The sequence below is a fragment of the Urocitellus parryii genome, chromosome 1 (genome assembly GCF_045843805.1).
Source record: "Urocitellus parryii isolate mUroPar1 chromosome 1, mUroPar1.hap1, whole genome shotgun sequence".
Classification (NCBI taxonomy): domain Eukaryota; kingdom Metazoa; phylum Chordata; class Mammalia; order Rodentia; family Sciuridae; genus Urocitellus; species Urocitellus parryii.
In genome coordinates this window covers 136,148,265-136,165,814 of record NC_135531.1, presented here as the reverse complement: position 1 = coordinate 136,165,814, position 17,550 = coordinate 136,148,265, and the positions used below count along the sequence as shown (strand labels likewise).

Below are 17,550 nucleotides of genomic sequence, written 5' to 3'. Positions count from 1 at the left end.
GGGTGACTATTCACAGAATCTATGGAACACTCATTTCATCAGAAGGACTCAGTGGATAGATTCAATCGGCATGTAGCAGAGCTGAGCCCTTTATCTGCTCAAGGCTCCCCTCCCACCCCCATGCTCCCTGGCTCGCCCCCATCATCCCTCACTGCTCAGGTTTTGTGGTTGTTGTTCTTTCCCTCGTGTGGAATGAGAAATGCTGTTTGAATAACCGATGGTGAGGGAGGCAGTGCAGACTCCAATGCAGAAATAAAAACCTTCAGAAAGATGCAATTTGGGGGATATTGGAAACCAGAGAATGGAACATCAGTCTATAAAATTCAACACGGCCAATAAAGCTGGAGCGACTGGTCAAGTGTTTTAGCGTGCACGGCTGCCAAGGAATTGGCAAGCATGTGCTGGGCAGCATTTCCAGACTAGAGACATTTGTCCTAGGCTCATTTTGGCTTCATTTCCATGATGCATCTCATGATTCTGAAGCACCTCACCATTAGCATCATAAGCATAGCTATGAAAGTGTCCAAGTCTATTCCCGTCACAGGCTAAATGTTCCTTTCCAGGGCCCACGCTGCCACGGGTGGTGAGTGATGGTGGGAGAGTGGCCCATTACATAATGGCAAGTGGCATGCGGCAGAGGTAGCAGAGGTTAAAACACCTGTGCTCCCTGTCTCAGCTGCAACTACCCCTGCACATACATGTAACATGTGCCATATGCACATGCTGGGGACAATCACATACTGAGGGGTTGTAAGAGTGAGGCTGAGCCCAGCACCTTCATTTTGGGTACATGACCCCTCAAAGCCCAGACCACTAGAAGCCATTGTTGGCTAGCATTGCAGGTACATGGCAGGCCCCTCTTCTAATCCTTCTTCTCTCTCTCCCCTTTATAGAAGGCCAAATCAGGCCTTTGACCTCATGCAATCCCAGGGGTGCTCTGCCACCTCTGATGTCCCTTGGCTTGGTCTATGTGGGGTTGTTCCATCTGCCTAGATTGTGCTGCTGCCTTCAACACATTTCCTAGTTTATTCGTGCATGGTTCTTTTGTTTTATTTCTATAGTCCAAGGCATATGCTATGTACTGGGGCCACATCAACACAGCAATGCGCTTCTTAACTCTAATATCTGTGAGCATCTCTGAGCCACTGAGAATCTTCTTAAGGCACTGTGCTAGGTGCTGAGATATATGAGTGTGTTAAACAGAGTTCCCACCTCACCATCTAGTAGAAGCCAATATGGCCTTTCTCTTCTGATCCAACTCCAGCACAAAGCAGGAGTCTTTTGGTCCCATCTCCACGGACATGTTTTGCCATCCATGTATCTTGCTCAGAGGCAGACAGGCAAGACATGGAATGATTTGCTGTCAGTAACTGCTCTAAGACAGCTTGAGAACCTGCCATGTTGGGAACCAGTGTGCTGGCGTCCATCTGGTCACAGTGTATGGACAGTATGACTTCCTGATTCATGGGACAGAGGGGTAAACATGGTCCCTGTCACCACCTTGCCAGGGTCCACCTTATATGAAGACTGGAGTGATACTAGGTTATTTGGTCCCTAATAGACACAAGTTCTGCACCAGCCAGGATTTGGTTTGACCTCACTGGATTCTGTTCTCTAAGTGTGTGTGTGTGTGTGTGTGTGTGTGTGTGTGTGTGTCTGTCTGTCTGTCCGAGGTGGGATCCAGAGAGAACATGCATCTCTGAAATGTCGCAGCTGCCGTTCTGTAGAAGCACCAGTCTTTCTCTTTCCTTGCTTTACAGTTGTGACCTGGAGACCCAGCATCCTGGTCAAAAGGAATCCATCATGAAGTTCCAAGCACAGGGTAGAAAGCCATCTCCCTACCTTTGAGGAAACAGTCCTTGCTGTGGACGACGATGACCTTCTTGCCCAGCAGGCAGGCGGCACGGTGGAGCTCACAGTGGTTCTCGTAGAGAACCCCGTCAGAGCCGCACACGGGCACGTAGCTGGGCCTGCAGGCCTCCAGGCACTGGCACTCGGGCTCCCCGGTCTCCCTGCTGAGCACACACCGGCTCCCGCGGCTGCAGAGCTTCTTCCCACAGGAGGTTGGCTGCCCGTGGCTGGAGAGCCCTGCGGGGACACAAACAGGGTCAGCTGCAAGGTGCAGGTGGAGGGCAGCCTCCCTGTGGCGCTCTCGAGTCTTGGCCAGCAGTTCTGCCTGCCTGTGAATTAAGGCTACTGAGGTGGGGCTCTGGGGCTCCACAGAGTCCCTCTCCCTCCAATAAGAGGCGGCCACTGGTGCTAAGAAGGGCTTGTTGCCCAGTGGAGTTCCGCTTGGTGGATGGCTCGCTCTGAACATCTCAAACACAACACCTGGAACCCACGGGAGGGCCCTTGATAAGCTCTTGGTTCTTCCTTCAGCTCAGTCTTCCTGATGCCAGTTGACAAATGAAAACATCTGGCCATTCTGTGCTCACTCATTCTGTTCTGTAAGAGGTGTCTTACACAGAGGACAGAGCCTGTGACCACTGTCCCCAGCCTTGAGCCAACAAGACCAGAAACCTGTTCAAATCAGTGACTTTTTACCAAAGTGGCTCCCTCCTTCCCCTCCTTCACTCTTTTTATTTATTTTGTGGCATTAGGCCAGGCTGTGTTCCAGGCACCTTAGGGGTCCCCAAGGGTGAGCAAGACCTGGCTCTCCCTCTCTCTGACCTGGTCATTCTGTAAGATGATGGCACACATACAGACACAACTCTGGTTGGGCCAGGCAAGCAGCTAAGGGGGCCCAGGAGCTACTTTGAGGGGAAGTAAATGGGGTTGGGGGAAGGGTTCATGGAAGAGGTATGCGCTATGAACCCCAAAGGCTGAGAGGAGGGTGCTTCCTCTGAGACACAGCAGGCCAGGGCTCCTTAACTCTCTGCATGTAGCATTCCTGTGTGTCAGGTATGAGACCTGATGGGAGTAGGAGTTTTTATCAGGGGTGGGAGGGAGAGGGTTAGGCAAGGTGTGATTCTAAGAGACTGAGAGAGCTAAGCAGAGAAACTGAAGTGTGATACTCTAGGCACTAGGGAGCCATGGCAGAGTCTAGAGAGGAAGTATACTCTTAAGTGTTCAGGATGGGGGTGGAAGGGCAGCCTAGGTGGGAAGAGTTGTCAGCCTTTTCCTCCAGGGACAACAGGGTTCTCCATGACATACATCATTAGTCGTGCCACTAAAAGCCTTTCCCCTACTCAGCACTTTCCAGCACAATGTCGTTGTGTAGGTAAGAAGCCAGTACATTGCTTTGGGTGTCCCCTGCACCCAGACACACACCCATAAGAATCTCAGGAAAGCAGTGCCCAGAGCTCATAACCTAGAGGGCAGGGCAGCTGGCCCAGTGGCTTTTTGGCACAAGGGCACTAATAAGTCAATGGAAAGTCAAACAAGTATCCCCAAATGACGTTATACTTCTTTAGAGGAGTTCAGAGAATTAGACGATTGCTATGTGTCATTAATGGCAACAGATGGGAAGTTAAGACTTATTAAGAGATATCAAAATACAAACAATGAAAACATGAATGCAGATTTTATAGCCACAGAAATCTTTTGTTTTATGTTTTAATTAAATCTCCAAAATACCCAGCGAAACAGAATAGCCCTGATAGTAGACTCTGAGGCTTCTGCCATAGCTCCTGCCCCATGAGATTAAAATGTCTAAGGGAAAAAAAGAATCCACCTTTTCTTGTTTTTAGTTAAGTCTGCTTTTCATCATTATGGATTTGAAAGGAAAAAAAAAATCAGTTATCGGCAGATTAACTGCTTGATTCAATAACTCATTTAAATTCCTCCAGCCATGGCAAGCCAAGAAATATTGACTTTTTCTTGAATCGCAATAAACTAGAAGGTCAACATATCTGGGCGCAGTATAAAAGTGCAGATACTGAGCAGGGGCCTGTGAATCTCCTTTATCTACTCTGCTAATTGTTGGCTTGTCACCTGTTACCGGGAAGGCTAGGCTCCAGGGCTCTGCAGCCTGCCCGTGGAGGATGACTACTGGTGAGCAGGAGGTGGAGGAGGAGCTGAAGGCAGAGTCTTGGTGGGAACCCTCCTCACAGGCTTCACTCTGCTGCCTTGCCACAGAGTGTGTTTGATGAGCAGGATTCTCCTGGGTTTTTTGGAAATGGGTTACCCAAGAAAATGCTGACAGCTACTTGAAGAAATAAACATGGCTCTAAAAATACCAGCCTTTGTTTTGTTTTTTTTTTTTTTCCAGGATGGGGCAAGACACAAAGCATTGCCGTAGGATAACTGTTTTAGTAAACTTCCCTGTGCAGGCAGGATGGGAACCCATGAATCACCCCTCTTTGAAGCAACAGAGCCTCCAGCCTCTGGCCTCCAGAGCCGGCTGTGGGCTTTTGCTCTGGCTGTGCCTATCCCCCCACTACTCTATCCCTCTAGTTAGATCAGCTCCGACTGGCCTTTGAGTTCAAGTGTTCCCTCCCAGAGGGTCTGCTCCACATGCTGCCTTAGGAGGCCCCACAGGGGCTAGACTTTAGTCTTTAAATGGCCCTGGGACACTCAGCTTTAAGAAACATAATAGTTTTTAGAGTCAATCTCTTTAACACAGATTCAGTGCCTCTGTTTCAACACCAGGTTAGGGGCTGGGGTGGTTGGGGTGGTGGGGCCCCCACATGCTCTAGTTTTGGGTAGGTGTATCTCCTTCGCCTCCTCCTGGGGGCAGGAGGGAGGCGGAAAGATGGTGGCGAGAAGTAGAGGTGCGTCCGTGATGGTGTGCCTTTGGCAGTAAAGGGGACCAGAGTCCTGGAGAGTCAGAGCAGAGGGGGCCTCAGAGACCATCGAATTCAGCCAGGCTGTCAATCTAGAGCCCACTCGTCACAGACAGGGGAGTCTGCTCTACCTGATGCTCTCCTTTGAAATGCCCTATGTCCAGATTGTAGTGAATCTTTCTGAGGACCAGTGCCACGTGTGTGTGCATCCAATGCCCACGTCCCAGCTTGCAGGAGTGACTCCTGCCACCTCCCAGGGGCCATGCTCTAAGATGTCAGTGTTAAGAAAACACCTGTGCCAACAACCTGCAGCCACTGAATTCCTCGAGAGCCCTCAGGTTCTCTCTGATATGGAAATCAACTGTCGGCAAATATTTGATTCCTAATTATTTGCAATTAAGACAAAAGGAGTTCTACAGCCCTGCAAGCTCCCTTCACAAAGGCTGTTGACAGCAGGCCCCTCGGCAAGCTGAGAACCCCCACACAGGGGCAGGCCCGGAATCTGATCCCTAGACACAGCAACATGCTGACCAACGGGTGGTTTCCTCATTAGGCAAGCCCCTCGCCACTAACCTCCTTCTTGTCATTAAAACAGAATGAATTCCCCACTCCTACCGGGAGGATGATAAAACAGTAATGGGAAAGGTAACCAAGTGAGACTGCGAGCAACTGCCTGCGGTGTTTATGAGGCCGACCGCGACGCATGAAAAGGATATAACGTGCTTAATTTATAGTCATAAAGAAAAGTCGTTTACCCAGGTTAAAAACTGATCATCTTGCCAAATAAGCTGCTTTTCAACACTAATTAAATTTACTGAACATGGGTAGAAATGGGAATGGTTACATTAAAGTGATGGAAGCCAGACTAACAGGTCCGTTTGTACCAGTTGGTGCTCAAGATTCCCCCATGGGATTCAAATGAGCATCCTGGATAAGAGTGTCACAGAACGGGACTGCCGAGGCTCAGAGGATAGGTACAGGTGGCGTGGTCTAGCATATGTGGAAGGAAAGCCTGTGGACCCTGGAGAAGCCTGTTCAAGGAGGGTGAATCCTGAGATCTGTCAAGGTTTGGATCTGGAATATTCCCCAGAGTCTCCTGGGTTGAAGGCATGGTCCCCCAGGCAGCAGGGTTCAAAGGCAGAGATTTTGGGAAGTGACTGGATCATGAGGGATCTGACTGCATCAGTAATGAATTCCTTGAAAGCTGAATGAACGAAGAGAAACTGAGCAGGTGGGGCATGGTTAGAGGAAGGAGGTCATGAGGATGTGCCCTTGAGGGCTCTATCTTGTCTCTGACCCTTTCTACTCTATTTGTGTCTCTGTCCTTCTGTCTGTCTGTCTCTCTGCTTCCTAGCAGCATGCACGTGCCATGCCCTTCCCGCCATGGTGTTCTATGTCCCTTAGACCCAAAGCAATGGAGCCAGCCGACCATGGACGGAAACTCTGAAACCACGAGTCCAAATAAACTTCTCCTCTGTAAGCTGTCCATGCCAGGTATTTGGGGTCATAACAATGAAACGCTGACTAACACAGACCCAGAAAGTGGGTTTTTATTCACCGAGAGCGGGAAGCCTCCTCTGCTGTCTCCTCACAGCGGGCCACATCTAAGAGCACAGCTGGATGAGTTCGCTCCCAAACTCTGATTCAGTCTCTAGCAGGTTCTTGGGCCCCAAAATAAATCCATGAGTGCTCCTTTCTCAGAGCTCATGCCCCAAATGACACATGAAGAAATCTACGGTTGGAATGTTCCCTCCACGACTGGAGTTGAGACTTAGTTTCCACTGGAACAGTATTAAAGAGGTGAAAGCCTTAAGAGGTGATCAAGTCATGAATGGATCAATGCTGTTGTCATAGGAGCAAGGTCATTAAAGGAGTGAGTTCCTGATGCCCAGGATGAGTTGGGCCTGATTTCTTCTCTGCCTCCACGGGTTTGCTTGCCTTCTTGCCATGATGAGGCACACAGAGGCCCCTGGCAGATGCTGGCACCAAGTTCTTGGATTTCTCCACCTCCAGAATCAAAAGCCAGAATCAAAATGAATTTCTATTGTTTATAATTTACCCAGTCTGTGGCATTCTGTTATGGCAGCGGAAAATGGAGTAAGACAAGGGAAACCCGTTAGCTTTTCTACTTTGGGATGCTCAAGGCCTGCTGGCATATTTTGTCCATACAACTTTTCAATGTCTAGCCCAAGTGTCAGTGACAGCCCTACCTTCCCTCTGGCCAGGCCTTTGGAAGTACTGTACCTGGCGAGTGCCCACGCAAAATAGCTGGGCATGACTCTTCACAACCTCGCTGCACCCAGTGAGGTGACAACTTGGTCACTGCTTTGGCAGAGCCCAAAGCAGGCCAACAGAAGCAGGACATGGACATGGAAGACCAGAGACAGCGTGCACAGCACCAAGAACCTCAAGAATCTTATCTACCATCTTCCATGACCCTTCCTGCCACAGTAGCCATCTCAGGCTTCAGTAGAAGGAGGTATCTATAAAGGAACCAAGTGGCTGCCATGGGCAGATACAGTGTATCATGTGGGTCATACACTTTACCTGCTGTGACATACAAGAGACATGTAACCTTTACTTGAAACGCTAGAGCTGGGGACTTGCCTAGGAAGGGCTAAGTGTGTACAGAGATGTGCAGACATGTGGGGTGTGAGGTTCAGGGACTTCAGGTGATGGTCCCAACACTCCACCCTATACTACCCTATTCTCAGACATGCCTAAGATCTAGACAGAGAGTATTCCATCTTGTTTCCCTCAAGGTACAGTGCCTGCAGAACTTGGCAGAACGTGAATGTAGAATTTGGGTTTGTGTGAGGGCATGGCAGTAGTCCCTGTGTGCCAGTTCTCCATTCACCTATTCATCCAACAGGTTTTTTTTTTTTTTTTGATGAATACCTACCATGCACCAGACCCAATCCTAGGTGCTGTGTACACCAGACAGACTAGGATCCTGCCCTCAGGGCGTTACAGTGTAGGAAGACATGCAAGAGAATAAACCAGCAAACAAATGAACAAAACAATATGGATTTGGCACACGCCAGGAAGGAAGTAAATGTAAGCTGGCACAAGAGGAGACCTGGCCCAGAAAGCCTTCTCCAGGGCCAGCCTCGCTGGGCACATCCAGGCTGCAGCAAGCTGAGATGACACTTCCACTTGCCCAGCTGTGCATCTGTCTCCCTGACACTCAGCACTCCCTGCTCTACTCCTGGCTGCAAGAGACCCCCCCCCAACAATTTTATAATCCAGAAAGAAACCCTTGGCACCCCTCATGGCTGTAGGTGAGAAGAGAGCAGCCCTTCGTGCTGACCACAGGCCATCTTGGCCAGGGTTTCCACAATTCTCCAGATGTCTGGGTGCTACTACTGCCTCAGGTCACCTCCACCCTGTAAGTTCTCATTGACACTCCAAAGCTGGGGAGAGAATCTAATTCTTCCTGAGGTCAAGTGCATGGCTTGAGGCAGAGAGGGCTGAGCTATAAAAATTACTATTTACAAAGGCATGCCAATGACCAGATACTGTGCTTAGAACCCATCATCTCATCCTTATCACTGCCTTATGAAGTAGACACATAGGCCTTGCTCAGAATGTATTTGTGGCATAAATGTATGCCCGTTTTACAGATAAGGAAATATGAGAGGCCTATGTTAGATAGCATATAGGTGATAGAGCCTAGATTTGAATTTATCTTGATCCAAATCCCTCCTATTTGCTTGGTTGGAGATATAGCCCCTGCCTTTAAGGAACTCATGCTAGCAGGGTCCTAAATGCCACATTCCCAGCTTCTCCAACATTATGGTGCATGCAAACACCAGTTACCCTAGGTTGTGCAATCTCTACTGCTCACATCTCTTTGACATGCTGCTCTGAGGCCTATTTACCAATCACCCTGAGGGCTGCTGGTTTACAGTGCTACAGAAGGAAGTCCCGCTTGGATCTGTGCATATCACAGGCCAAAAACCATGCCTTGTTACTCATGGTCGCCTGGACAGCAAGCACCCCACCAGCCCTGCCCCCTGACATTTTGTCTGAAACTGGACAGGTGACAGCTGGAAAGACATGGTCTCCTGCAGTGACCACAGATGACTTCAAATGCAATTAACAAGTATAGCCTGTAAGCTGAAACTCTTTTTTTTTTTTTGAGAGAGAGAGAGAGAGAGAATTTTAATATTTATTTTTTAGTTTTCGGTGTACACAACATCTTTGTTTGTATGTGGTGCTGAGGATCGAACCCGGGCCGCACGCATGCCAGGCGAGCGTGCTACCACTTGAGCCACATCCCCAGCCCAAGAAACTCTTATTTGCTTCATGAAAATAGAAGTTTGACCAGCTCTGAAAGATACCACCAAATTCTCCAGATCCCAAAGCTTAAGAGAAACACATAGTTATCCATTGCTGGAAGGTAATGTAACCTGTCAGGTGGGTTGCTCACAGTTCCTAAGTCCAGGCCTCAAAATAAACCACCAAGACAAGGTTAGAAATGCATGGGACATGGAGGGAGGGGGACTTTTTCTATCAGCAGGCCCCTCAATTCTGCCTCCAGAGTTTGTACCATATATGGAAACCAGAGAGGAATAAGGAATAAAAAAATGGGGGAAGATTTCATGAAAATAGAAGGAAGAATGATGGAGTTATGGGAAGTCAATGAAGGGGAAGGGATGTGAGATGGGAAAAGAGAGGAATGAAATTGACTAAATCATGCTATGTGCATGTATGAATATTTACAGTGAATTCCAGTTTATGTATAATTATTATGCACCAATTTAAAAAAGTAAATAATAGAAGGAAGACCACTATAAGCTGAAGAGGACTAGGGTGAGGGAAAGGGGAGGTACGGGGAATTAAATGGAGCAAGTCATGATATATGAATGTATGAATATGTCACAATTAGCCTTGTTATTATGTATAACTATCATGTACTAATAAAATGTTTAAAAAAATTTTAAAAAGGAGTTTGTATCTAACCAACTTCATAATGCACCAAAGCATACTTAGGTTCCTGCATAGTGTTCAGGGACTCTGGGCTGGGCTTTTGGAGGTGGTTATTCTGGTCACAGATGAAGCACAAGCACCAAGCACTAGGGCCACAGTAGCCTTTAAAAAACGTAAACACGTAACTTGTGATAATACAGAGTGAGCATGTGTCCAGCATTGGCCAACTGATTAATGAGGGAGGCCGCAGGAGGGAGAAGCAGGTTCAAAGGAGAATTTGAGGAGGTGAACAGGCTTTGGAGGAAGAAGCCTGGTGAGGTGAGACACTCAACCAGTGAATGACCTACAGCCCAAGAAAAGCATGCTCTTCGGGTTTTTTCCACCAGAATGAATCATTTATATCTTTACCCAAAACAAACATCTAAGCGAACATACCATTGCAAAGTCACACTTTAATCCATGGTAAACAGTGAGCTAGGATCAGTGTCTTATCCATATGACACTTGGAGGACCTGCCACCTCACTGTGCCTTATTCCCACCATTTGGATAATTTTTTCAATCCCACCAAAGTGCCTACAGTGACAGATATCCCCCGGAAGGCTGCCAAGGACTCTCATCTTTCTCCCCTACCTGGGGCAACTCTTTCTTTTGGACCCCCCAGCCTCATAAAGAGACCACAAAGAGGGAGAAATGTGAGGCCCCAAGTCACTCTTAACTCCAGAGGGACAGTGAGAACTCTCCTGGAGAAGGTGCCAAGGAGAGAGGGGAGGAGGTGGGCGGGAGGCCTGCGTGCCACCTGACGTGAAGTACCCCTCACTGCTTCACCATGGCAGGTGCCATGTCAAAACTTGTCATGGAGTTCACCGTCACCCCAACTTGTCTCAAAGAACACGCAGTTACATTTAGCTATTCCCCCAGTTTTGTGCTCCCTGGGACTTGCTGCCTGCCTGATCTCAGCAAGTTCCCTACCCTTTTTTTTTCTGATTTAGAAATGAGGCCATATGGTCTGTCCCTTCCAGGATCGCTTTGAGGACTGAATGAGATAATTCATGGAAAGAGGTTGGCACACAGCAAGTGCTCAATTCAGACATTCTGCATTAGTGAATGACTGAATAAATAGGACTGGAAAAGAAGGAGCCATTTGGTTCGGCCGATTCAAGTGTGGGTAGTTACTGTCTTCAGGAGGCCAGCCTTAATGGAAAGGCAAACACATTTATATTGAAAGTATCCACTGGTTTTACAAGGTAGACTCCAAACAACAGGCCTCAAATATCCCAAAGAAATAAGTACCCTGCAATTTTTCCTGGAGCAGAGATTTTTTTTTTTGAACCATGCAAACTGCCCAGCTTCCAAACTGGGGGAATCCGAAACCATGTACTCTCAGGACAAAGTGACCGGAACTGATTAATCATAGCACAAACCCTGCAGACTCCACTTGGAGCTTAAGGGTGGTATCAGAAAGTCACTGAGGCCCTTGATCTTACAGGGGAGCCCAGAGCACTTTGCAAAGGTGGCCTGCCCAGTTCTGACACCAAAATGTCTCTTAGGCGTCTCAGGCCCACGTTCTGGAGTCAGGCCCAAATGAGTCTCTTCCTTCGGGGAGCCCTCTGCAATTTTGTGCTCTCCCCCTCTACAATGTGGGACCACAGGAAGCCCCTGCACCACTTATTTCCAGAACCTTCCTTTCAGTCCTCCCATAGGGGACTGTGTCCAAATGAAGGAGCTCCCAGATTCTGGCCTAGGCCTTTCTCTGGCTGCTAGCTGGTGCTCAGTGCCCCTCAGGACCTGACATAGGACCCTCTGCAGCTGGCTGAACTCCACAACCCCTCAGAGCTCCAGGGCCTGGTGTGAGGTGGCTTCTGTAGATTCAGGGCCAGGACCAGGCTCCATTTCTCATCCATTCAGAGCTTGACACAAGAACCTATCACAGAAGCAGCTATAGAAATCTCCAGGTGAAAGACTGAAACTGATGAAGGCAGAGACCCAGGAATGGCTGGTTGGAGATGTGAGTAATCCCAAATCAATGGTTTTAAAGAAACCGACAGGGTGGCAGGCTGAGAGAGAGACTGCAGAAGGTACTACTGGGTGGGAGACTAGAGACCTGGGAGGTACCAGGCCAGTCTCTTTCACATGTCAGCCGCAGTCTCCTCCCTGATAACCTGACAGGGCTGCTCAGAGATCTCCTGAGACAGAGACAATCATCTCGCATCTCTGAACTTTGGGTGTATATCAGAGCCTGTGGTTTAACTTGGATGTCTTTTGGCTATAACACAATTACAAAAAGTCGCTTGCTTTTTCCCGATTGAGTTATCTCAACTGACTTTTGAAGGGGTATTTCAGAGAACTTCTTGGGAAGAAAAGCTGCATTAAAATGTGGTGTACAATAGGATTTTTGCCCTTGGGAGAGCTTCTTTTACAAAATGGCTTTGTTTTGGAGCGCTTTCTCCAAATATATTCTTCTCCTGGAGTTTTTTTTTTTCTTTGCCTAAAAACCTCTCCAGCTTGCATCTGTCTTATACTCTGTCACCAGGCCCCTCATTTTTCCTTCAGGTACCAAGCTCCCTTGTCACTTTCTCTGGATCCTCGGGGCTCTCTCCATCTTCAAGCTGAGGAGACCAGATGTTGCCGGTCTCACTGCCTGACGAATGCCCTGTGATCTGGGCTCTTTCCTGCTTCTCCACCAACTAATGATACAAGGCCGTGACACCTCAGGCTGCCTCCAATTATTTCAAGGATAACTTTGGAGTCACTCAGCATGAGCCACAGTGATGCCTCCTGCCACTTTATCCCCTGAGACTTGGAGCCCAGCAAGGGATGCTGAATTCTTCCAGGGCCCTTTACCAGCTGTACAAGGGCTGCCCCCAAGTCTATACTTCGCCTTGGTTAGATCTTTGGTCATAGAGATGCCTCACAATAATGAATTGCTCTCCTCCTTGGTTATACTTTTAAAGGAAAAAAAAAAGAAAAAGGGAGCTTAATTAAAATATCTAATATTATTAGCATATACACAAAATGACTATTGTTTATTCAATTGGGTGTCAATTATTCTTCTCAAAGGCCTGCCCTTTTCTCTCAGTGGGATTCTCAGTGGGATTCTCAGCCATAAAAACATGTGCCAAAAAATCTCAACACCCAGCTTAGTAATAATATCAAATACATAATCACATTTCTTTTATTCTTAGCTCTAGTCTGGCTCACCTGCTGCTGAGGCCTCTGCAGTGAGGACTGAGGCTCTGGGGAGGCTGGCTTTCCTGGGTGAATAGGTTGATGGGTCTGCTCCTCCTCTGAGACCAGAAGAGCCCATGGAGACCTGGGAGGAGGAGGCTGCCTCCATGTGCCTCCACAGGGGCCTGGCAATCTGTCTACTTCTGCAAGAGCCCCACAGGGTCAGCCATGGCTCAGTTGGGTGCTACTTGTGAGACTACTATTGTCTTATGGTACTTAAGGGTCTGGTTCGTAAGCCTCCAAAAACAGAAAAATGGAAAATAACCATATGCTTCAGGAGGTCCAATTTCTAGAGAGAGGGAGAAGCAAGAGAATCGGAGCTTCTAGACGGAGGAACAGTGACAACTTAAACAGTGACAACCAGGTACCAACATTCCAAGAGAATCAAATACAGTACAAAGAGGGCTTTAAAGAGAAGTCTGATTTTTTTTTTTGAACCAAAAAGAAAATCAGAGGAATTTCAAGAGAGAATGGTCACCACTGAGACCCAGATTAGCAACTTTCATGATCAGTTTAAGATATATCTCAAAATCCAGGGCACAAATAGAAATAAAAGGAATCTTAAAATACAACAGTCATTCCAAGACAAAACTTCAAGGCAAGAGGAGTAGAAGAAAACTCCTAAACATGTCATCTTAGACAGCCAGTCCCAGAGTGTTTCCAATTTAAATCAGAAGACAGACAGGGATAGTCGTCATCACCATCTTTATTCAACAAGGAAATATACTGAGACAAGAAAATGAAATAATCATTGACATTTGGGAAAGAAGGATAACTACCAGCTATCTCTTTCTGCTGATTATGTATCCATATACTTAGACAGCCAAGAGACTCTAGTGAAAAAAGATTAAAATCATAAGAGAATTATGATGAAGTAGTTGGACAGATGATAAATGTGTCAAAATTAATCATTCTTTCCACATTAGCAATAAATAATTAGAAATGGAAATGGGGAAAATAGTCTGCTCATAAACATGGTAAAAATCATAAAATATTTATGAATAAATTCGGCCAGAGAGCCATAGGACCTGTATAAAAAAGACTATAAAACCTTACTGAAGGTCATAAAATAAAATTTGAACAAATGCAAAGACATTTCTTGAGTGGAAAGGCATCATCATAAATTTAGTGCAATCCTTTTGGAATTGTATAAAGTGATCTTAAAAAGTTCATTTGAAAGGATAAGTGCCCTGAGATAATGAAAGAGAAAAGAAAAAGAAAAAAAAAAAAGGCAGAATATCAAACCAGAAAGCTGCTGTGATCAAATCAATATGATATTGAGGGAGGAATACACAAATCAATGACTATAGACATGGCCATAAAATAGAAAAGAAGATCCAGAAGCAAATTCCAATGTATGTGAAAATTCTATGGATGACAAGATTGAACATTTTTAAGGGCAAAAGATGACTGACTGATAAATGATACCGGGGCAACTTGCTATTTGTTTGGAATAAAATAACACTGGAATCCTATTTCACACCACATAAAAAAAATTAAATTCAAACAACTATGCATGTTTGAATTTTTCTTATTAAACATCAAGTAGACAGAAAATAATATACACTTTGTGGGCAGAACAAGCATCACAGTACAATGAAAGATCCTGTACTCATTCATCTATTTAAAAGAAAAAGAATAGTTTCATTTATTTTGAATTTTTCCCATTTGTCCCTCTCCTATTCTCTCATGTCCACTCAGAAGTAACCATTACCCTGAGTTTTCTGTTTGTTATTCTTTTTCTTTTCTTTGTAGTTTTATCTCACCCTCGTGTTTCTATGCAGTACATTGATAGTTTTACGTTTTTGAACTCTGTATAAATGACTTATAATGTATGTACTCATCTGAGACTTAATTCTTTTGCTCTTATGCTAATGTTTTACCCACATATTTGCATAATCCGTAATTCATTCATTTCCACTCATAGCACCCACGGTATGCACTTATTATTATTTATTTATGTAGTCTGTACTAGGTTGTTTATTGCATTTTTATGTGCTCCTCTTTCCTTTGTTTTCTTATTTTGGATGAAATACTACATGTCATTTCCCCCCCTTCCACTCATTTAAAATTAAATACACTCTTTTTATTTTTCTCCTGTTTAAACTATATATATAAAAAGATATAATTAACCTAAAGTCTAAAGTTAGTATTTTTACCTTCCATACAAAGAAGCTCAGGACAAATAAATTTTAATCTCTCTTTTCTTGACCAAAATACATGACAATCGTGTATATAAGTTCTATCTTCATTCCTCATAATTTTATATTTCAAATTACCTGAGTTAGGTTTATCTAAAATGTCTATTTTATTTATTTTTTGCAGTGATGGGGATGAAGCACAAGGCCTTACATATGCTAGGCAAGTATTTATTCTACCACTGAACTATAGCCTTGGTCCCTTTGTCCATATATATATATATATATATATATATATATATATTTTTTTTTTTTTAAGAGAGAGTGAGAGAGAGGAGAGAGAGAGAGAATTTTTAATATTTATTTTTTAGTTCTCGGCAGACACAACATCTTTATTGGTATGTGGTGCTAAGGATCGAACCCTGTCCGCACACATGCCAGGCGAGCGCGCTACCCCTTGAGCCACATCCCCAGCCCCCATATATATATTTTAATACCTTTATTTCACTTATTTATTTTTATTTGGTGCTGAGGATTGAACCCAGGGTCTTGCACATGCAAGGCGAGAGCTCTACTGCTGAGTCACAACCCCAGCCCCTTTGTCCATATTTTAAATAGGTTTTTATGCTGTGTAATTAACTCTGTGTTCACAAACTTGTTTCTTTCAACTTGATAAACATTTTGTTCTCCTGTTTTCTGTGTTCCATGGGCTATCATTTCTTTGTAGGTAATTCACTTATCCACTTTGGATAATTTTAAGATCTTCTCTTTAGCTTTCTGCAGTTTCTCCATGATATAAGGTACATATTTATTTGCATTTATTCTGCTTTAAACTCATGGGGTTTCCTGAAAGGATTTATGTCTTTTATCAATTCTTGAAAATTCTTAGCCATCTTCCATTAAATATTGTCTCTATTCCACTATTTCTCTTCCTTTTGCCCCCTCAGGTATTCTGATACAGCATATGTCACAAGTTCCCATTCTATCTCAATATTTCTTATTTCTTTCATATTTGCCCACATTAGATAGTTCTGTGTTATATTCTGTATAATTTCTTCAAACCCATCTTTTGGCTTCTGAATTCCCTCTTCAGCTATTTCTAACCTATTGCTATACTCTAGCACTGAGTATTTGGAGTTTTGTTTCAGTAAGTTCTATTTAGCCTTTTGTTTTAGTCAGCTTTTTCACTGCTGTGACTAAAGGACCCGACCAGCACAACTGTAAAGGAGGAAAAATTTATTTGAGGGCTCACAGTTTCAGAGGTCTCAGTCCACAGAAGGTCGGCTCCATTCCCTGGGTCTCCAGGTGAGGCAGAACATCATGGTGGAAGAATGTGACTGGGGGAAGTGGCTCACATCTTGATCAGAAAGCAGAGAGAGGTCTCCACTTGCCAAATACAAATACATACCCCAAAGCCATGCCCCAATTCCCACCTCCTCCAGTCACACCCTACCACTTCAGTTACCACTCAGTTAATCCCTATCAAGTGATTAATTCACTGATGAAGTTCAGACTTTTGCAACCCAATCGTTTCTCCTCTGAACCTGCTTGCATTTTCTCACATGTGTGCTTTTGAGGAACATCTCCCATCCAAACCATAACACCCCTCGTAAAGATGACTGCTGATTTGTATAACTCTAGATTTTTAATTATACTTTATATCTTTAAAAAATAAAAAATACATATTTTATATTCTGTATCATTTTGTTCTTTATAGATTATGTAGCTTCTTTCATGAGACTTTTCTTCATGGTGTTTCGATTTTTTTTTAAAGAGCTCACATTTCCTGGAAATTAATGTGTGAGAAATGTTTGAGATATACTTTGAAAAATGAGCCATATTTGATTGTGCCAAACACCCCAAGGACTCCACCAGTCTTGGTTAAACTAAAATTTATGTTTGAGATTAGTTTGCATATGAGCTAAAATTTCACGTGGAGATCAGCATAGGGCTATAAATTATCCAGGGACTTTCTATGTGGTGCCATGATTTGAGATAAGTATATTTCCTTGCAGTCTCTTGAGAACGGATGTGTTTCTTTCTTACTCACCCTTACACTGGAGATGAAAACCTTTAGGGTCGCAGGTTTGTATGGGAGAGAGGAATTTCTAAACATATCCACCTTGGAAGGACCTTAGGTGTTGTCCTTGGTGCCCTGAGTCATAGAGGATATGTAAACTAAAAGCTACAGTTCACCCAGTTGGCCAAGAACCTCAGCTTCAAGTCAACTGCTGCCTTACTTCTCAGGCTTCCTGATCTCACTTTCTTTTTTAGCTTCCAAGTATTCCTTATTTTCTCACCAGCACAGCAGTGCTTAAAAGGGTTTAAAAAAATATTTATCTACCATATTGCCACAGGCAGAAATCAGACAGTGACTTTCAAAAATGGAATTCGACAATTAGAAAGCACTCGGAGAAGGTGCAAGGGTGTTATTTCCAACACACCACTCTTCAACCTTTTGAACAGGGGTCGGGAGCAGATCCTGGTGCAAGAGAGCCTGGGGAAGGCTGGGTGATGGACAGATGGTCTA

General features: G+C 45.0%; 1 protein-coding gene across 1 annotated transcript in view; it reads right to left on the bottom strand.

Moving 5' to 3' along the window:
• The window catches only part of Fstl4 (follistatin like 4), a 400,452-nt gene that overhangs the window by 204,524 nt on the left and 178,378 nt on the right, over positions 1 to 17,550 (bottom strand). The window contains exon 4 of the mRNA XM_026400193.2: positions 1,843 to 2,088. Within this exon, the coding sequence (XP_026255978.2) occupies positions 1,843 to 2,088 (246 nt within the window). The remainder of the gene's footprint in view (positions 1 to 1,842; positions 2,089 to 17,550) is intronic.